This window comes from Meleagris gallopavo, chromosome 5, assembly GCF_000146605.3.
Source record: "Meleagris gallopavo isolate NT-WF06-2002-E0010 breed Aviagen turkey brand Nicholas breeding stock chromosome 5, Turkey_5.1, whole genome shotgun sequence".
In the NCBI taxonomy this organism is placed as follows: Eukaryota; Metazoa; Chordata; class Aves; order Galliformes; family Phasianidae; genus Meleagris; species Meleagris gallopavo.
In genome coordinates this window covers 6,642,255-6,665,439 of record NC_015015.2, presented here as the reverse complement: position 1 = coordinate 6,665,439, position 23,185 = coordinate 6,642,255, and the positions used below count along the sequence as shown (strand labels likewise).

The 23,185-nt window shown below is 37.4% G+C and overlaps 1 protein-coding gene across 1 annotated transcript in view; it reads right to left on the bottom strand.

The window, feature by feature from the left end:
* Window positions 1–23,185, bottom strand: part of INSC (INSC spindle orientation adaptor protein) — a 49,932-nt gene that overhangs the window by 14,339 nt on the left and 12,408 nt on the right. Inside the window, exons 2-3 of the mRNA XM_010710972.2 lie at window positions 7,655–7,826; window positions 6,224–6,402 (exon numbers count right to left, since the gene is read on the bottom strand). Coding sequence (XP_010709274.1) covers window positions 6,224–6,402; window positions 7,655–7,826 — 351 coding nt within the window. The remainder of the gene's footprint in view (window positions 1–6,223; window positions 6,403–7,654; window positions 7,827–23,185) is intronic.

Sequence of the window (23,185 nt, the reverse complement as noted above, 5' to 3'; positions counted from 1 at the left end):
GGCTTCTTTACTGCTTGAGATAACTCACCCTTAATGGGAGATATAAGATGATCTTAAAGTGTTTCTCATTAGTGTGAAACCAGCTACTCAGGAAGAAAAATGCAGCAGGATTTGAAAGATGAAAGCACACATTTCAGCTTGTTAAAGGGCAAATATCTTCCACATTTGAGGGTCACTTACCTCATTTGTGGGGAGAGATCTATACAGGTGAAAAGTATGATGCTAATATGCTTTTGTTGATAGTAAAGGTACATTGTCCGGCAAGCTTTTATTGATAGTCCCAACATAAATAGAAAGTCACAAGCTCAAAATAAGAATTACTGAGTAATTTAATAGAGTGGCAAAATAGATCAATATAGAATTGCTAATCTTCTTAGATAATTACTCCTTTAAGGCTGATTCATCACTAAGTAAAATTAATTTTTTTGCTACATATTGTATTTGGTAATTAATTCAAATTAATGATATAAGGATAAATCAGATTTGCCTACAAAGTTCCAGATACCATCTTTAGGAAGAAAGGGACACCTGATAACTAATCAGAAGGAAGAGAGTCTTTATGTCTGAATGTAAATTAAAAACATTTAAACTTCACAATTTGAGATCAGCCCATAGGGAGATAGCAAAAGGGTATACACAGCAGGGTTCAGGTACAGGCATCACATCACATTGAGGTAGAAGGATCTTTCAGGATATTACTGGGAGGAAAAACCTTGTTAAGGAATCTCTAGTAATTTTCTCTGGCACATGATATCACTTGAAGTGAAAAACTTAACTCCCAGTGGATCGACTACCCATTTCTGAGATTGGGAATTCAGTTTTCTTCCTGAAAATAGAGAAAAAAATATACCTACGCAAATAGCATCTTTCTGCCATCTCATTGGAAGAGACAAATATTCCCACTGAAAAATAATAGCAGTTAGACAGGATCTCCTGTGAACTCTACATCTACTCTGAGACTGAGTCGGAACCGCAGTCTTGGAATGCTAAGGCAGAGTATCAAAGGCTAAATGAATCTTCCTCTGTGGTAGGAAGAATGTCTTTACTACCTTTTTATCTATTTTATTTCATAGTGCTAACTAAAGTAACCAAGGAGTGGGCAGAATTCTCACATTTTTTGTTTTGAAGAAGCATATGGGAAATGCATCTTTCATGGCTCACACAGTTAATAGGAATGTTCCATAAACCAGGCAATGTAGCTCTGAGCTAGTGGTGGAGATTGACCCTGCCTCTTTTCTTGCTCCTGAACCACAGTTTCCTTTGTTTCAGATGAAAACCTGGGGAAAAAAGATCATCCCTAAGACACTATTTGTGTTATTAGAAAGTTTCTTAGATTGTGGAACTGATTCAGTCAATGCAAGACACCTGGTCTCCCTATAGCAGAGCACAATTTGGCCTAAGCTACTGCACAATTGTAGGAAACAATTTTATTTTGTCTACTGGGAATCATGGTTTGAGTCTGTGAGAGAAAAGTTAGTCACTCCCACTTTAGAAGTGAGAAAGAGCACAGGATCTAGTTCAGCTGCCACTAATTCAAGCACAGTGGTCGGGAAGTCATTTCTGGTACTTACCCTAGAAAGTATCAGTTAGCTACTTGAGAAGCAAACAGAAGAAAAGGAATCATAGTATGTAGAAATGCTGATATGAGCTCACCTGCTTAGAACTGAGACTGAAATTGCAGCCTTCTGCTTGGTAGTGATAACCAAGTGATTTTGTGATTTTGGAAAAAATAATGAGTGGAAAGAGACCCTTAGAGGTCTGCTGTCACATTTTGTATGGAAGCCAAGAAGACAAAAGTAGCAAAACACATACACAACCATCTCAGACTTGCAGCTTTATGATTATTACAGTCTCCTGTTTAGATTCTGACGGAAATAGCTCTACTCCTGCACCAGCCTGATTGTACTGTGAACCTGGCAGGCAAGGGTTGAGAATAAAAACTGCAATGAATTGTGCTGACACAACATGTTTCCTCCAGAGAGGCTTTACACTGAGTAAGCGTGCTGTCTGCCCAACTTTACAGATGATTAAACAGAAATGCTGAGAAGTTAAATTACTACTTCAAAATCAGAGCAGGAACAATATTGGGAATTGATCCCAGGAATAAAACCCTAGCCACTAGCAAAGAACAGCAAAGAGTTCTTCAGCTGACATGAGGATTTCACTCTTTCAACTGTGCCTCTCATTTTGCATATTGCTGCATGTTGCATTTTACTGCATCTAATCTGAATGTGCAGGGCAGAATTATAAATAAACAGACATTTTGTCTCAAAAAGATTTTGTGTTTAAAAGATAATTTTTGTTGTTTTTTTAAAAAAAGGGACACCGGGAAAACAATTGCAGATTTGCACAGGAAATTAATTGAGATATCTGTGATATAATGGCATAGTTAAAGTTCATTAAAGTTCATATAAGGACATGTGACTTTGGGCCTTGTTTTCATTTCTGCATCCTAGTGGTTGTCTTGTTTCTTGCTTAATTTCTTAAATATATTGTTTACTAACTTAATTATGTAACGTATCACCTACATTTCTAACTGTATTAGCTGAAAACATGTTTTCTCAGCATGATGCAGTAAACATTAGAATAGATTGCACAATTTTGGTGTACAGTTTACCAAACACAGTTTGCAGCCAGACGCAGTAGTCTGACCACCAACCTTTGCTCTGTCCCTGGCTGCTTGTGTAACATGCCATAGGCCACAAAGTCCCAGGATATCACACACATTTATTCCCTATGAAAGAATAGCTGATGGTTCAGCAGTAGAAGGGATATTCCTCTCCTGCTTATTCTTTTGCTCCTAGAACTTAGAAAGCCTAAGCAAGAAAGACTCCACTAACTGCCTTCCTCACCAGCAATGATTTTATCTCCTACTTCAGTCAGGTGCAGGGAAAAGGGGCATCTTACACAGACTTCACTGCCCAAATTCCATTCTGAGCCCCAAGTTCTCCTCAGACCATACTGACTTCCAAACATAAGGGAAAATCTGGACAGCCATTTAACAAAATGGAGTCAGGAGTCTAACAGTCCTCATGATGACAAGCAAAAACAGAAAGCAATTGACAAGGAGTTATAAGTTCCTTAGTATTCAAGAAAGACAGGTTGAGAGGTAGTACTGCAACCTGGCAGGGATTTTCATAAGAAGTCTAAAGGTCCTGTCAGTATTCTTCTCTTTAAAAATAATGTTTCCAAAGTCTTTCACTGAGAGCTAGGCAACATTTAAACATCTAAACTTCTTGATCTTCAAATAATATGTCTCTGCTCACTTTTTGACCCTGCAATCATCCATGCAAGGGAAAAAATGTTAGGAGATTTCAACCTTAACTGAGAGAGAAGATCTCAGCTTCAGAGCCTGCAGCATCTCCCAAATGCCAAGGAAAATGGAAAGAATTTAGGAGAGGGAAGAAAAGGAGAGCAAAAACAAAGCAGTAACTATATCAATTTTCACCTTCTAGTTTAAAGCATTTCTCCACCTCAAACTTTTTCAAAAAATAACTCACTGACTTTAGACCTAGAAGTAAGCACTTTAAAATCAATGTGTTCACTACACATTAATTCTTTGTCTGCTTGAATAACAGAAGATCAGAAGATGTTAGACTTTACCTCCACAGCTTCACAGGTGAGGTGAGAATACTAGCAACACTGAGGAGACAAGTGGGAATGCAGAGAGAAAAAAATTTATTATACATAAATATGCCTTGCACAAACACACATTTCATATTTTTCTATGTAGAGTCTAAGATGATGGTTAAAATGAAAGGGGCCCTAAATGACAAGGATTTTGTTAGAACCATTCTTCTGACAGTGCTTTCTCTCCATTAAGACATCTGACATTTCTATTACACACACACATTAAACACATACATGTTACATGAACGTAAGTAGGAACCTGTCTGAAAGATGTGCCTTTAAAATGCAAACCTGCTATGCAGGGGAAAAAAAAAAAAGTATCCACATTAAGAAAATAACAGAGGACACGCTTGTATCCATTTTGACAGAAAACTAGAAATTAAGGCTTCATCTGATATTTCTTATGCAAAGTATTCTGTTATAAAGTTAAGCAATTCCACTGTAATACTTCTGGTTACAGAAACAATGCCTGCTGCTGTTACATGGTCAATTATTATGTTGTCATTAAGTCCAGCAATGCAATTTTTTGTTTCTAACCTCATCTAAGATAACGCTATCTGGAAAGTGAAAGAGGAAGTCAGTTTTCAGACAATGAAGGCAGGAAGTTTATCATTTGCATAAAACAGCTTCTCAGAAATCAAAAGACAAAACATTACTAGAGGAGCACAAGCAGAAAACTACTTTCTGCAGGCAACAAAGAATGCATAAGACATTCAGCTCCTGAGGGAAGTGCTATCCATGCTACCGTGGAGGCTGTCAACTAATCAGTGCTAGCTGTCCTGTTGTTCCATCAGCTGGCTGTATGGAAAGCCATCCTGTGACTTTCTGATGATAGAAAATGGCACAGATGAAAGCAAGACTCGCTTTTCCCTACTTGCATACGATGTTTTACTTTAAGTTCTATGTGAGAAATGGGGCTCTAAGTTTGATGTGCTCCTTTATCACATTTTATCATTATTAGATTGTATTTTGCTGTATTTTCTATGAATATTCTTTCTTTGTTCTTTCACTGCTTTGACAGTTAGTATAGTTTAATTCTACTGCAGACTGGATGATCTGATCATTCAAAATGGACATTTGCCCATAAAAGTGTAGTCCATGCTAGTAGCACATTGCAAAATAAATTCTTGAATAAAGAATTTCCAAGCCTAATTAACTTTATGTCCTTAGGTGAATGTACACCAGATGAGAAAATATATATGAAAAAGATAGTTATTATATTATGTACATAAACAGAATTAAAGTATCCCTATCAAAAGTCAAAACAGCAATTTAGAATACCCTTTGAAAACAAATGTACTGTTATTTTTCTCCCTAGCTGAGTCTCTCTTAGCCCCACTGCAACAACTAGCCAGAGAAAATTAAAATGCAAGGTATTCCTTAAAACTAAGATAATTGGCAGAATCTGCCCTTTAATAGAGCACTAAAACAACTGTGCTTTTGAAAGGTGAACAATCCACTCAAACACATGTTTGTTCAGGACTTGGAAGGAAGAATTCTCCAAAGGCTGTTGCCTTATCAGATCTGCTTGACCAGTAATGCCAACAACTCTTAAAGTCAAGTAGAGCAGCACTCAAGTTCCACCTGAGCAGCCAGTGCTCAGTAATGGAGCAATCCATAGGCAGCATTTCACAGGCCCACTGCTGTAGAAATAAGTAGGAGTCAGCTTAGAAACTTACTGTGTCACAGTACAGATGCCATCACAACTTTTGATCTAAATTTTATTCCAGGAAGGAAAGGAAGGTATTCCTGGAGATGAAATCATTAGCCATTCCAAAGTTTTCTCTTAATCTAGATAGATAATAAGATGTCTTGCAACCAACAAAGCTTTAGAAGGCCTCTAACTCATCTGTTACCTAATAAGGTCATAAATATTTCTTTGGATGTCTGCCTTCCTAATTTCAAGAAAGGGCTCACCACAGAGCAAATTGCCATCTCACTCAGAACAAAGGTGAAGGCATAATGAAATAAGGAATTCAAATTGTGACATAGGAGGAACAAAGACAGAAAATCAAGAAGAATTGTATGTATGAATTAACAGTATAAAGCCATGTCTAGAACCACACCACAACTGAGGTCTTGTTTGCACCAAAACAGCAGGACAGTAAGGACAGTAGTTAGGACTTGATCCAAAGCCCACCAACATCAATGGGCTGAGGATCAGGTCCTTATTCGGCTCTTGGAGCTAATTCATCTTTGAACTTAAAGTAGTTTATATAGGCCTTGATGTCTCTATATATTTTAATGGTGTCAGAGCTTTGTCCAGCCAAGTATTGAATACCTTCAAAGAGAGAGATTCCACAACCTCTCTAGTTCACTGTGTCAGTGCTTAACCAGCTTCACAGTGGAAAAAAATAAATCCCCGTATCTTACAAATATGGGAAGTGGCTACTTTTCCCCATAAAACCACATTCAGACTTTAGAATGCATGAGAATGGACACAAACAGATAAAGAAAAAGCCAAATATTAGGATGAACAAAAGTGAAGACAGGAAATCAAATTAGGTTTGCCTACATCAAGACAGACAAGGAGCTGAAACCAGCTGATTTTTGCATAAATGTGCTCACAGTATCTTGCTGAGAAGCCACTCACCTGATCTCGGGAATATGGAGTATCCACTATGTGTTTGTCTGAACATGCTGCTAAAAGAATCTTCATAGCATTTAGCTGAAGCAACATTTCACAAGCCATGGTATCAAAGAAAGTAATATTGGCAAGAGCTGCTGAAGCCAGCAGGAAAACTTCACCAGATGAGGCTTCTTGGCACAGTTCTAGGAATGCAGAGAATAAATTGAATAAAAATCATCCTCTCACTGCAAAAACAGATTTGTTTCAAAGCAGTATTTAACCGTCTGTAGTTTCCATTAGTAATCCATGGCCAAGTTTGTAACTCTCAAGACAAAAGCAGAAACAAAACAGAACAAAAAAATAATCTTAAATTGGAAATTATATACTACATCACATTTTTAGGGTGCTTTATAAACATTAATAACATTTGGCATCTTCATTTGTGCTTCTGAACACTAAAAGCAATTGTTTCCTAAACATTCATCTAAGTAATGAGAGTACCTACCTAGTATATCATTCTACAAAGAATATTCTACTGAATGTTGTTCAACACCTTTGATATAAATGAAATGAAATACTACAGGCAGAAGGCTGACAGTAATTGATCCATAAGAGAATATTTCACCCATATATCCTGCTCTTTAGAACAAACTGCATACATTTTGCCCATCTCTAAGCCTATTACTTTGTAGTCATCCTGCATATTTTCCATTTTCGATAAGAAGTGCTGAATTCATGGTTATCTTTTAATTCCTTGCACACATATATTCTAAGTAAGATCTGAATCACCTGGCAATAACACTCCAGCCTGTTTTAAAAATTAAACATATTACAGTAATTCGATTACTGAGCTATTAAATATTGAAAGGACACTGGTGTGTGATTATTGAAAGAGCTCTCCCAAAGTTACACATGGTTTATTTTTAATGCTCACATTTCCTGAGCAGAGTTTATATTACTAAAATTGAAGTGAAACTGGAGCACTAACAATCAGGGAAGTTCTCCTCCTGCTAATCCGTTCTAGATGGATTATTAAGGTTGTCCTTTGTGGTGCATTGCAATAACTGCTAAATACATCTAAAGTCTGTTCAGATGCCTCTAGCAGTCTACTTACAGCAAATTTAGAAAACACAACAGCCGTAAAGGAACGATTAGAAAGTCCCTTTTAGAGACAAATATGAGACAGGAGGATCCTTGGCTCAGTTCATTTGGAGGTTCTAATGGTAGTGTAGCCACATGGATATTACTTTGATAAATGCGCTTAAATTTTACTCAAAAATGGACAGGAGTTAAAACTATTATGTAGGTGCAGAATGCCCAGATTCAGAATTAAAAAATGGCTGAGTTCCTTTATCTGGAAAGCAGAGAATAGCAAACATTCTTTACAGAATGCGGTTAATGAAAGATCCTAGCCTCAAGCTGTCATTTTAACTGGAAAGATTCAGAAGAACTTACTAATAAGCGCTGTTACAATTTCTTCCATATTTTCCAGAAAGCTGCTGAGATGTTGAGTGAATGTGAGATGTGGAGATGTGATCTGTGCAATTACTGCCGCTGCTTCTGCATGAGTGGCTTCTGAATGGGTGTTATCAGTAAGAATGTCAGCCAGGCACAGTATTCCATCAACCTATGGAAAACAAAAGGTATAGATTGGAATACTCCAATAAACATTTTTGCAAACACAGAGGGGTTTTACAGTCTTCCTTTCTGGGCTGTGGATTAACTACTCAGTTTATTTTGAATGACTTAAATTTGGTAGTATTTATGACATAAGAAGTTTCAATTCAGAAAATAAACTAAATTCAACACAAAAACTTGCTGTCCAACAAAAAGACTTTTGTTTACTTCTCCTTTAATCACAGAATGGTTTGGGTTGGAAGAGACCCTTAAGACCATCTAGTTCCAGCCCTCTGCTATAGGCATGGACACCTCCCTTTGACCAAGTTGATCAAAGTCCCATCCAGCCTGGCCTTGAATGAATCCAGGGAGGGGGCTTCTCAGCTTTCCTGGGCAGCCCATTCCGATGTCTCACCACCCTCACAGTAAAGAATTTCTTCCTAATATCTAGTCTAAATCTTCCCTCTTCCAGTTTAAAGTTATTTTCCCTCATTCTGCTGAAATTATTTTTGTCAAAAGAAAAAAGAAATTATTCTCTGACAGAAGTCTCAATAAAGCACTCCTCCGAAAATAAGCCCTGATAAGCATATGTTAACTGCTGCTCTGCTCAGACTTGTTTAAAATCTTTTGAATGTATCCCATTGAGAGAGTTGAGCTCAAGTGTGCAATAAGACCTTCATGGGCAGATTTTTTTGCCAAATACTTTCTGAACATGTTGCAGGTTCAGAAAGTACCACTACAGACAGATCCATAAACCATGACAGATGAGTATGCGTGGGTTTTCTATTAGAGCTAGATCCATTTATTCTTTGTTTATTCAGAAGAGGAACAGAAACATGGTTGAAAGTTACATAGATTTATGCTTTTAGAATGTCTGATGTGTTCTAAACTCATTTTTTATGCAGTTTAGCTGAATACATCACATATGCACACGTTGCTCTGGATTACGGGAGATTCATTGACACAATGAAAGGGTGGACCAGAGTGGAGCCAACAAGATGCTTAAACTGCACAGGTGTATTACTTGTTAACATTCGAAGCCAGCAAAGGAAGGTCCTCTGTGTACAAGGACATAATCTAAGAACTTTCAAAGTAACAGGATTTTGCTTCTACCTTACTTTAACATGTTCCTGAATCATACATCATACTATCAAGTAGGTAGGTAAATGTGTGAAGGGAACAAATAGAGCATGAATCAGAGAATCACAGAATTATAGGGGCTGGAAGAGACCTCTTGAGATCATCAAGTCCATCCCAAAAGATGCTCGTAATGTCAAATTCACCAACGAAAATCTTTATATGGATGAACTATAGGGACAGTTTACAAACTTCATTGAGTATCTGTTTTAAAAACTGATCTTTTTACTTATTTGAAGTTCTGAAAGAGCATGGAGTCAGTTGCCTTATAAGCTGCTTGGACTTCATAGATACCAAGAGAAATTATCAAGGCTTACCTCTGAAATACACTTTAACAGTCAAACAAAACAAAAAACTCGTAAAGCGTCTTACGCATGTTCTGACTACATTCTCTGTCTATTCAAGGCTTCCTCAAAACATACATCTTAAGCCCTATTTTCTCCACAAAGTGTATTTAGCAAATTTCCAACTCACGTTTTTGTTATATTAATACATAATGTTGTATCCTGCAATGAGCATGAATTATTTTTTAAGCACAATTAATATCAATTAATATATTTTACAAGAAAAGATCTCAGGTTGATGGGAGCAAAATTCACCCTCTGGAAGATCTCATTGGGATACACTTTTTAATAGGCAATTGACTATATCATTGGAACTCTAAAACAGATAAATAAAAAAATTCTTTTTTTTTTTTTGTAGATTACAAATGGGTTTCAGTAGAGAACCTGAAGCACTGGCAAGAAGAGGAAGAATAAATTTTCGACATTAAACTTTTCCTTGACAAGCTTTCAACATTAATCTACCTATAGCAAAATATTTCCTCCTAGTTATGGCAGAATTCTACAGTTTGAAACAGCAGATTCACATCATTCTCTTGGCTTCACAGTATATTAATAGATCTCAGTGTCAAGAATTAATATATGTCCTCACAAGATGATTCAGTAGCCAGTGTGTGCTAGACAATATCATATGCAGAAACACCCAATTTTGTCACCTTGAAACTTCCCCAGGTCACACCTTGTCTGGGGCCTGAAGGATACTAATAACAACAGTCAGTATGAAAATTTAAAGATATTCCAAGGCAATAAAAAAAAAATATTTCAGAAGAAGCTACTTATAAGATTTGATAACAGGATAAAGTACTACTTAGCCCCAAATTTACTGGTTGAAATTCACTTGGCCAACTTTTTTTCAATGACTTCAGCAAAATGATTTTGGAGTAGTTTCATGATATTTGAGAACAAGTACTGGCTTCTGAAAGAGGTACAAGCACAGGGTTAGATTTTTCCAGCAGCACTGATTGCTTATATATACACTACAGAACACAAGCCACCAAGAAGACAAGGTCTCTACTCAACTTTTAAATTACATATCTGATTTTTTTATTTACTAAGTAATTGTGTTTGAAAATGGGAAGTTGCTTAATTGTAAACATAAGTGGATTTATTATTTTCTTAATAATAAATAAAGAATTTACTTCTTAAATCCATAAAAGCCAGCATTGGTTAATTTTCCTCTTTTCAATTCAAAATATTATAAAAAAAAACTTACAAATTCTGCCTAAAATACATTCTGTACCCTTTTGGCTCCCACCATAACTACAGAAGTTAAAATAAAATAGTTCTGCCCCAGCAGGCAACCCCATTTATAAGTGTCTAGCAATAAATTTTAAAATGACAGGGGAACAATCTAATAAAAGCACTTTAACATCCAAAAAGAAATTGCTGCTCAAAGCATTTTTATAATTAGCTTTCACACTGAAAGGAACTTTGGATGACTGCCCTGTTTTCCTTTTAATTTTGGTGGAGTAATCAGCTAAATGTCAAATCTGTTCATCACCCTGGCAATACAAAAGGACCAGTTAGCCAGATAACGCAAACAAATGAATTCCATGAATGCAATAAGATGCTGTGGAGACCCTGCATTTGAGGAATGGTGTTCAGTAAATGCTTGATCACTAATGTTTCAAAATTGATAAATGGAAAAATGCCAGGAACTTACATCCTTATAAGCATTGCTCTGTTACATAAACTTCATCCAAGTGACAAAAATAAATACTTGACCACTTTACTGCATAGATAAAGTCTTCTGAAAGGAAATCATTTATTTTCTCTGCAACAGGAATGAATTCCAGGGCAGCCCTCTTCCTTCTTAAGCATACCTGAGAATATTAAGTAAAGCTAGACATCCGTAAACATGGTTGAACTGTTGTGAGTTAAATGCTGGCAATTCATAAAAATATCAATACAGAACTTGCAATGAATTGCATTATTGACTTTTCAGTTTGAAATATTACACTCAAGACGAGTCTTAACTCTCTGCTTTCCACAATGAGGCAAACTTGAACCTGTGATCAGATGCTCTGCAAAGTGCTCTACAAATAAAAAATGCCTTAGCTCTACTGAGAAATATGCTGATTTATACCAGATGAAGATATATTCATCTATTTTGAAAGTGTGATGATATATCAGTAGAGCGATGCCATTAAAATGTCCAGAAATGTGATTTCAAGTAATCAAGGCTACTGCAGAAATTCCAAGGCAACAGCATTGACCAATGAACAAAACACAAAGGATTTTTGTAATGATTGTTGTACAGGGGCCATGGGACCTTACAAATATAAGCCCTTCTTTCATACTCAACAGAATAGTACAGAGCTGAGTAAAGGCTGAATGGTTACCAACTCAGAAGCATTAAAACTGCTGGCAGTTATCTTAGTTATGCATTTGAGTGGGTGCTTTGGTTCATGGCTACTTCAACTAATATTATTAAATTTCCATCCTTCAGAATGTGATCATATTGTTGGAAAGGTATTTGCTTTTCCTGGTGCTTAGCGATCAGGGGTCAATGTGAAGATGATCTGATCTATACAGGGAGTATTATTAGATGTATTTAAGAAAAACAAGAGTCAAGCATTTCAGCCTGAAGTTTGCATTAAAATAGCAATGCATAAGCAGCAACCATGCAGCCATGTTGTAGGAAGAAATCAGTCACAAAGATTAAATGAGTTCCTTCTTCTGGGCTGTGTAAGAGTGAATATGATAAACTTTATACACATTTTTATCTCCTTTAAGCCCAGGAAAAGCAATCACTTCACAGTGAGTGTACTATGGCAGATAGAGATGATCTAATCTTGCTGCGCATAAGAAGCGGGAGCTAAAAGAAAACAAATCTTTTGTGTAGAAAGGATGGACAAAATCAGTAAGACAACCTCCAGACATCTTTGTCTCCATTTTAAGAATGAGGGAACAAATGGCTTTGAAGTCCCTCAAGTCTGAAGATCAATATACATGGTTAGGGCCTAAATGATACTTTTAAAATATTATTTCTGTATCTTTTTAAAAAAGAAACTACACTACTATTAACCTAGCAGTTCATATCTGCCCAGTGCCATAAATCACAGTTTACATTGTTTCAAACTACTACCTGCCACCCAAAGATACATCCGACTTTCCCAATCTACTTCCTCCTATGCCTTCAGTTCTGTAAGATAGCTGCTGAGTGGCTACAAAGCACAGGAGAAGAGACTGAGAAGGAATTCACTCTCAATATGTAGATGTCATCTGCAGTACAGATCCTTCTACTCAATGTTGATGTTTATACGTGTTGAATTAGTGTGTCCTGATAAAGTAGAGGAGAAACTACCGAGCATAAATTACTATAGTGACATGAAAAAAAGAGGGGTTTGTAATAGTCTTAGTACTCAGCATTTGTTAAATTATTTCTTCCTTTCTGTCATAGCTGAAAGAATCACAATAATGACTTATCTGAAATCTCAGGAGTATACAAGAATAGGGGAGAACTATTTCTGTTTACATAAGATAGAGATGAAATTCTGTAAGTTCCATGACATATGACAGAAGCCAAGAATCTCATCATTTTCTTGCCCTGTATTTTGGTGGGTTGGATATGCTGGCTTGTTTTAAAGTTGCAAGAATCTATTCCTATTTGTAGGAATTTCTTGATATCTGCTTCATAAATTCCAGAAAGCATAAGTTTGCTTCTTTTAAATAATGGATAAGGCTTTATGTATTATACTTTGGGGTCTGAATTTCATTAAAATGAAGCAACACAGACACAAAAAGAACTCAGCAAGAAGATGAGAGGAACTGTCATGAGTTATATAATAATGCTGAACAAGATTCTGGGACCTGAAGTCTGAATTAGGGAAGAATCGTATGTAAGTAGTGTTAACATAGCCCTCATTTTTATTTACCCTGGGGGATCACAGTCTGAGTAGGAAAAACAAAAAAAACACAAAAACAAAAAACATCCTATTCCTATAACCTAACAGGGGCTCCGGGGTTTTGCATAGCAAGGCACTCCAGAAAATGAGATACACTCACTGAAAAAAACATGCTCGGACCATCTAGTTTTAAATAAATAATGTCACAGACACTGCATGGCATGAGGACATTCTCAAACACCTGGTGTCTGGCATTTAAAAACAAGAATGCTCTTTCAACACATTTGATTACATTGCATTGTTTATTTTTGGTGACACTGTGAATTTCATTTTTAAGAAGTGTTTGTTAGTGCACCTCTTCATGAGCAAAAAAGCAAACCACATGCAAGCCATGTTTTTTAGAGGACCCTCTTCATCTATTACAATAATGAGGAAGTGCTGCTATCCAAAAAATGCAGCACGGAGGTCACAGCCAGAGAATCTGTCATTATCAGCTAATCTAACTCTCCACTGTGTCTTTCTTCTCTCAGCAAAAAGTTTCTGACAGTATTTCTGCTAGAAATCTAGACATGTCTAAGCCCAAACTTTAAATCTTAACATGATATGCTTAGACATTAATAAAATAATTATTGCTGTAACTTCGAATACTTCTTCCATCAGACTAACATTCTCAAACAGGTCAGTAGAATACAGTACCAAGAAGTTAGAAAGAAACATAAACCTATCCTGTGCTCAGGGGTGACAATGAAAAGCCATGGCAGAGAGCAGAGACCTGTATTAGACTGGGCAGAGAGTAAATGGGCAACTACGATAGCACAAGGTGCTTCTTTCTTTACTGCTTATTTAAATATGAGATTCTGCAAATTCATTCAGAAACAGAGATCCTTATGCAAACAATTTTCCCTCCAAGTCTCTCTCACTTCAAGGATACTCTAAATTTAGCCTAAGAAATATCCAATCTCCACAGGATACAAGGTCTCTACAGTTTTTGAATCGCATGTACACTGATTAAGTACACCGTAGCTATAAGACACTTACCAAACAGAATGTACTAAATATATACAGCAGCCTGTTAAAAATCAAAAGCATCTAAATACATGTAACTTCCATAAAGGACTGTGCTTTATTCACATTGCCATCTCTAAAACTATTTACTGTTTTTAAGAGGTATCAAGCGTTAATAAAATTGTTTGCAACGTTCATTACTTCACGATGGCTGTTCAAATTTCTTAATAGATTAATTTAAATAAATTAGCTCCAGAACTGACCTTGTATGTGCAAGATTTTCATTGGCAGAGAAATTTTACAGGCAAGTTATAGAGCTTTATGATAGCCATTTATAATGAAAACACTCTCAGCACTTTAGCTATAAAACTTCTAGTGAGCAACTCAATAAGAGTCCATTCGTGTTGTAATAACAACAGAGGAAATTGCTATATTTATTTGAAAAAGAATTTTTAAAAAAGAATCTAGAAAAGTAGCAGTTTTCATCTGGTGAAAATTGATGGAACTTTCCTGGCTGCAGCAGACTCAAACTATTTCATCCTGAGATTTCTCTCTGGACAGAAAAGTCTTCTTGGGTCTCCTGCAAATACTGATTTACTTCTATGGCAGCAGTGTCAATAAAGTAATTTCAGAATTGCTTTAAGTATAAGAAATTCGGGTTTAGGATCAGCTGTTTGCATGGAATCTTTATTAGCAGTCAGAGGTCTACAATGAACCATCAGATGAGATGATCTCAGCATTTTTCTCTCCATTAGCATCTCCCAGCACAGTCAAATATAGCTGCTGTATTGATTCTGTAATAGAAGAAACAGGGGCAATACTGGGGGACTGACAAAATTGAATCTTTTTACCACCAGAATGTCGATTTCTCTCCTATCAGGTCTCAACACAAAGGAGCATATTATCAAGGAAAGCAAACATAATTAAAGCTAAGCTTGTGTCTGAGTGCTGCACTGAAGAAGGAAGAAAAACACAAATTTTGTTAGATTTCCAATGGAGATTATTTTTTGAGCAAGCAAAGATAACTACAGTGGAACATTTAGACATTGGGATAGTCCCAATCTGCATTCAAAATCATATTTGCAAGTCAGGCTTATTTTAATAGCCCATTCTCACATCCTTCCCTGTGCAAAGAGGGAAGTGCCTGTCCCCTCCAAGAACAGGAAGGGTGGGTATGGCATATAGTTGTGCCAGGGAAGACTCAGACTGGATACAAGGAAGTTCTTTGCCTCAGGGTAGTCAAACTCTGTGACAGGCTTCCAAATGAGATACATCAGGAGCACTGAGGAGGCATTTGGATAATGTGCTTAATATGCTTGAACTTTTTAGTTGGCCTTAAGTGATCAGGTAGTTAGACTTTGTGTTCCTTCTGGGTTTCTTCCAACTGAACTCTTCTATTCTATTAGAAAACCACGACAGAGCTTGAAATTGAATTACGAAGTGTGCAGAGTCCAGGTTCAATAGGCCAGGACATTCTTAAGTTATTTTGGATGGAAATGTTTTGTTAAGGCAAAAAGAAAAAGATAAAAAAGTCAACTTAGATTTCATCTAAGAAGCAAGATGTATGTTGTTGAAGAAAACCCAAAACACTGCCTTGATTCTGCCACCTAGTCAGTGTCTTCTTGGGGCCTTTTTGTTTATTTGACTGATTGATTTTAATAATCCCTAAGCTGTGAGCCAATATGCTCAGTGTTAGGATAATACTCACAAGAGGTGTTGTGACAAAAGGAACCTATAATTCAGCAAGTAGTAAATATTAGGACCCCTAATAGCACTCAAGCTTTACTTCACATACGCAGTAAAAACTGATTCCACATTCCAAACTAACCTAATCCTTCATATCTGTAAAGTCCAAATCTGAGCTAAAAACTGCATGTGAACAGGCTTCATCCTGCCATCTGGCAGTCTGCAAGTAGCACAAGAAGAACTGCTGCAGTGCAGACAACATTTTGAGGCATCTAGAGGAGAAACCAGAAACAGGTGACAACTGGAGGACAGGGCGTATGAGCAAGTCATTCTGACACTGGGGCTAATTAATACTGTGTCCAGAGAGCATAACGTATGATCAAAGTATACCTAACTTCTATAAATAGTTCAAATTCTGCTAAAAACTGAAGGTATGCTGCAAAACTCTCCCCACATCTTTCTCACTCCTGGGAAAGCATCACAACATGGCTGAGCTAGCATTGCAAGTAATAGAGACTGCTACAGGAACACCAGCACAAAAAAATTGTGTTATATCAATTTCACTGTTTTTACTTGAGGGAATTTAGCATACTTTGGGTGTACAGTCTTTGACTGTGTCTGATGAAGACAGACAGCAACATAAAGCAAGATTCCATATAAACGATGTACCACATGGAAAGTCAACAAGGATCTTGGTGGGGAAAAAATATATCTGTCAGTGCAAATACTTTTTAGAAATAGCCCCCAAAAATAAATCTTGCACATCTTGTTATTGTTTATCCTCATATTGGTAGCCTTCAAACAAAAATTTCAGGCCACTATTTCTTATATATTCTCTATTGACCTTTACTTATAACTCACTTCAGAAGAAAGGATGACTAAAAATCATTCAAAAATTTTGGCTTAGTCCAAATCCCTGGTGTACTAAGAACCACTGTCGATCTCACTATATTATGCTACAGGCTTAGTTCCATACTGAATAGTATTGCCTTGTATTTCAAGCACGTTAATCCTTTGACAGCCAGAAGTCTGATTGTTCTCTAATGAAGTCAATGATAAAACTCTTTCCAGAGGAACAAGACTTAATTGAACTAAAAATTGTTCCTCATGTCACGTAGTCCAAAATTTTACTACGTCTTAATATTTCCAAGTAATCTCAGACTGTATAGACACCTGGAGATATTCTATTCACAATGTCTGCTATGAATTTGTTTAATAACATAGCCAACAGTTATTACACAAAATAATTGGAGCTTTATTTTCTAAATATTTATGAAATTGTCAGTTTTTTGCTAAGGACTCCGTGCATGCATTGTGCATACAAAACTTAGCATCACAGATTCTTGGTACCCAGCTGTTCTTTTTCCTACAACCTAAGACAAATACCAATAGCATTAGTTACCATACAGTTCCACTACAAAATAATTTCTGTATTGTCAATAGCAAAGACAGCAACAACACCGATGATTGAAGAATTTAATTAAATGATTTCTCTCCTCACCTAAGATTTCTTTCTGAAAAACTATGAGCATAAGTTTGTCACAACAACATGAAGTTTTGTTAACTGAAAGCAAGATCTATTAAATCCCAAAAGTTCAGGAGGTATGTACAAGGTATGCCACAGTTTAGTGGGTAGATTGACATTTATGGCTTAGATCCTTGGTTGTCTTACTGAAGAGCACCATTAACCAACATTAAAATACAAAAGTCATTACAAACCCAGGTGAACGGATACGGCAAACACAAGACAGTACCTGTGCCAAGCAGGGAGGTTTTTTAAGGCTAAGTGCAATCACGTTTCTATACAGAACAGCTGACCATAAACCAATCGGCTTAAAAATCCAGTCTAATCAGACATCTTTCAATGAGCTTGTACAACTGATCTTTCTTAATTCAATTTTAAAAGTTAATCCACTTTACTGAAAAGGTATTTGATTGTTGCATCCTTTCCTATCTATCCATGTTTTTCTCTCTTCTGGTTCATTGAAATACCTTCTGTTAGGATAAGCTTACCCTGACTGGCTTATATTTAAGATTAGAAGTCAGCGCCCACAGTTTACTTTGAAAACTAAGAGAGAAATGGGAAGAAGAGAGGAGTGTCATCTCCACCTTTTCCATTACCACTTTTAGCAACTGCCATACTTTGTTTCTTTTTTTCTTTTTCTGAGAAAAAATATATTGTAATTATATAAGGGTGTTCCAATTACCTGCCCTTTTTCAGAATAATAGTCTTCATCTCTTTAATTGAACTTCTCTGTCCTAATACTCTTTCCAGTGGCCTAGGCTCTGAATGCTGTGTCTTCTCTCCACAACATTTTTGAAAAGTCTTTTAACTGCTTTGTACAAACGAGAAAGCTCTCTAGCAAAGAATTAGTAAAACTGTGCTAAAAATGACATGGAAGCGCATCATTTCATATTTAAAGGTGCTCGAGGCTTCCCTGTTGTGAGGAAAGATGAACTGAAGGGAAATAGCTCACAGATTTCCTACTCTGAGTCACAGTGGCATCTTTTGCAGTACAATCGAGAAGGCAAAGCCAGCACAGTAAAGGCACAGAGCTTACATAACTCTCTCCTCCATCTAGAGGGTGGTGCAACATTATGGATCTGCCATGAAGTTCATTTCATACATTTGAGGCAACTTATTCCTAAGCAATTTAGTTTTGCTCCTGCATCCTACGCTATAAAATATGGATAAAATCTACTTATCTAACTCTATGTAATTCTTGGATAAATACCATTGTAACAGTGCTACCTATTATTATTAAAATAAGCAGTCATTTTTCCAGAAATTAGGAGAGTATATCTTACACTGAATAGTAACTAGTCAGTAGTAAGTTCTGGTAACTTAATGGGATCAAAAAATCTAAATTAAATTGATTTAAATTTAAAAGTGATTTTACCTGCAATATTTTGAGCACATTAACACTTCATTTTTGGGAGTCAAGGGTCTGTTAACAACGTTACTTTTGCACTCAGTGAAGCTATTAGAGTTTGCTGTGAGTTGATATATAAATGTTCTGATAGTCTAAATAATTAAAATGAGAAGTCCTGTTTATAGATAAGAGTGCTTAAATTAGTAGAACGCTCGGGTTGCAGATAGCTTTGGTCTGCATAGACCTACCTTTCCAAATCAGTGTCCACAGCTTTAAACTCAAGATAGATCTGTGCAACCCTTACCAGGAACCCAGCAACAGAAACGTTGCCATAATTCCAGCTTCCACTGGGTGCCACTGTTGTATAACACAATGTGTGAATTATGTTGCGTGAGTCACATTTCTTGAAAGAAGTTTTCAAGATACATTCAGTTATCTCTCATTTTATGTCCCAAAAATTCCACAGAATAAGCCTTTTAGAAATAAATTCAGGTAGGATTTCATTACTCAAGAACTCTGCAGGTACAATGCTCAAATGTATAGTGGCTCAGATTCTTTCCTTATTTGTACTTTAAAAAAGCCTCCCAGTGCTGTGACCAGAACTGCTCCTCCATGCTTACTGATAATAAGCTTAGTGCCCTACGTTGAACTGTTTGTTTAGTCTCTGAAAGTTAGCTGATGGCTACTTATTGCCTTCTGGAGTGCTTTCATGCATCACTATCACTAGAGTAAATCTTTACCAAAATCTATAAGTGACCTTAACAACACATGTTGAGTGAGTGTTCTCCAATTGTGAACGCACATGAAGAGATGATGGTAGTGCTGAAAATACAGTATTGGTCTACCTTTAAAATTAATGACAGTTAAGTACCAATTTTATGGAATGGATATAATTTCCATTTGATGGTTGGTGGATACCTATCACTTTTTAAATATCAAATTTCTTTCAGGTAAGCTGGAATCAAAAATACTGAAAAGCTTAATATTATGTATCATCGTAATCACCTTTAGGTTGTCTGCTTGGCAGCATCCCAGCTCTCAGATTTTGTTGTTTCCTTTCCCTAGCAGAGTAAACCTCTGTCATGCAGTTCTGGAAGTAATGGACAAACCCAGTGCCCTGAATCCTGGCCATTCCTGCATCACTGAGAAACTCACAAGCATCTAGTTTAGGTCACAGAGAAACAGTAGTTAATTTAGACAGTTAAACTCAGTTCAAAACTCTCACACGACGTAAGAAGGAGCTGCAAATCCTAGCCTTGCTAGCGCTCTCTTGTCAGTGCGCAGGCTGTGCTTCATCAGATATGGCAAACTCTATAGGAATAACTATCACTCTGTCATAGCTGTTCCCATTATGCCTACTTATCAAATCACATTAAAAATAGCAGTGAGATAAAACAATTTCTACGTGGCTATTGCACACATGTGTGGACGTAAAGAAAACGTCACAGATAGGAAGATCAGCTTTATAAGTCAATTCGTGTTATAACAAAGCTGGAAAATCCCCGTCTTTCCACTAACAGCTTATCTGAAATGGCCTCTTCAAAGCAGTAGAAGAACATTACAGTCCTAATTCCAGGGATCTAGAATGTATGTATTCTTTTCTGCCTTCCAGGGTCTAGAAAAACTGCTAATACAAAGCTACCTAAAATACATTCCGAAGGGGTTTTATTCAGCCTTCAGAGCAGTAGTCAGGCTATCAGAGACTTGAACCTCAGTATTGCTGTCTCCTGTTTTACCTATTTTCTTTCTCTGATTATTGTGATTTTCATTAATTTGGGCCATGAGGGACTCCAGTAAGAAATAAGAGGACACTAAGTTAATTTTATCCTAGGAAAACGTGGCAGACTGTATCATTATTCAGTACAGATGAAGATTTATAGATAACTGAATGACCAGGTGATGATATCACCAAAAGGATCCATCATATGCAAGTCCTGCATTGCTCTAACTACACCTCTTCATGTGACAGTGTCTCCAATGGCACAGGACACAAGCTTCAGGTCCACAAGCATCCAATTCTACATCACCTTCATTCAGAATGAGGCTGCCACTCACTGCTCAGAGGTTGGTAGGAGAAGATTTAGAGTTCTGAGGAACAGAGGCAGCAGTTATGACTTGTGTCTTACTAACAAACAACAATAGTGTAGGGACTAGTAAAACAGATTCTGCTTTACAAAAATATCACTGTTTACAGCCCCTGAAGTCAACAAGCTGCCATTCTCTGCTTGTTAGTAGTTGCTATCTTGTTTTAGGGCAGCTTGGCTGTGGCGTAATTACTTTCTTCTTCAGCAAGGTCACAGCAAATTTTGTGGGGCATCTTCTCTAGAACAAAGTAATAAGATGAACCCTCAAAAATGGTGAGACTTCTGCCTTCTCAGTGATAGCATCTGTGGACAAAAGAAAGGCAACTGATGTCATCTATGTGGGCTGTACAAGGACTTTTTCATGGTCCCACCCCGCATCTTTCTCTCTAAATTGGAAAGATGTGGATTTGAAGTCTAGATCAGTTAGTAGATAAATAATTGGTTAAATGGTCACAACCAGAGAGTTGTGGTCAATGACTTTATGTTTAGGTGGAGGCTGGTCATGAACCATATCTCCCAGGGGTCCTTCTTGGGACCAGTGCCCTTAAGCATCTTCGTCAGCAACATAGTGGTACTGAGAGAACCCTCAGCTGGTGACATTAAGCTGAGTGGTGCACGATAGAAGGACGCCATCCAGAGAGACCTGAAAAGCCTCCAAAAGTGGACACACAGGAATCTGAAGAGGTTTAACAAGGCCAAGTGTAAGGTGTTGCACTTGAATCGAGGCAATTCTAGGTATAAGTACTGACTGAGAGAAGAATTCCTTGAGTGCAGCTCTAAGAAGGTGGTCTTGGGGGCCATGATGGACGAAAATTGGGACATGATCTGGCAAGTGTGCACCTGCAGCCCAGAAGGCCAACATTATCCTGGGCTGTATTAAAAGAGGAGTGGTCAGCAGGGAGAGGGAGGTGACTGCCCCCCTCTACACTGTCCCTGTGTGGCTGCATCCTCTGCAGGACCAGAGGAGGGCTTCATGCCTTCTGTGAAGAGAGGCTGAGGGAGCTGGTCTTGTTTAGCTTGGAGAAGAGAAGTCTCTGGAGAGACCTCATTGTGGCCTTCCAGTTATTGAAGAGAGCTTACAAGCAGGAAGAGGATCACCTTTTTACATTGTCTGATAGTGATAGGATTAGACATTAGGAAGAAATTTTTTAGTCAGAGGGTGATGAGGCACCGGAAGTTGTTGCCCAATGAAACAGTGAATGTCCCATTCATAGAGGCATTCAAGGCCAGGTTGGATGGGATCCTGGGCAGTCTGATCTGATGTTTGGCGACCCTGTTTATGGCAGGGGGATTGACCCTATATGATCTTTCAGCACAGGATGAAAGAGCTGAGCCTGGAGAAGGCTCTGAGGTGACCTGATAGCAGCCTTTCAATATTTACAGGGGAGTTACATGAAAGAATGGGACAGACTCTTTAGAAGGGTCTGTGGTGACAGAACAAGGGGAAATGGCTTCAAGTTCAAAGAGAGTAGATTTAGTTTGGATATAAGGAAGAAGTCTTTACAGCAAGAGTGGTGAGGCACTGGAACAAGTTGCCTAGAGATGAAGTTGATTCCCCATACCTCAAGACTGGATCAAGCCCTGGGCAATCTGATTTAGCTGTGAATGTCCCTATTTATTTGCAGGAGAGTTGGACTAGATGACCTTTAAATGTCCCTTCCAGTTTAGAGCTGAGGATTCTACGTTTCTATGACCTTTAGGTCCCCTCCAGCCCAAGACATTCTATGATTGTTCCTACTTCCACCTGCTGGTCTGACAGAGATTCTTTCGTCCTTAAGATCATTGTCAGGTCCAAGTCTAAAAGCTGATAGAGTTAAATTGAACCAGCTAAACACAAAAGGGCAGAAGAGACAATCTTCAGCACTCCAGATTACTTTGAAATTAAGGACCACTAAACACTTACTTCAAGACACCAGCTCAGGTTTACATCAGCCCTGATGAAACTCTGGACTACCACTACTTACCAGAACGTTGGTTGGAGAAGGAAACCTGCTACTATACAACGTGCAGCAATGTATCTCTGAAAATCAAGAGTAATTTAGCACAACAGTATGTCCTAAAAAGCTTGCTCATCTATTACCAACAGCAGCAAATGAACAAATTCTACAGTCGTCTGAAAAGCTCTAAACAGTACTAGAAAGGGAAGGAACAGTCAGTGAAAGAGCTTCTGCCTGGGACTTAAACAACAGATGATAGGTAAGAATCAGTCGATATATGAAAGATGCTGTTAGATGCTTAGCTTTTCAAAAACATGATTATTATCTTAAAAAGATGAGATTGTTTTTCCAACTGCTCATTAAATGTTTTTGAAGATGCTTTATGAAACATGAAAGTTTTAGTATAAATCAGGCAGAATGCCAGATGTAAGTGGTTTCCTGCAAACAAGCCTAAGTTT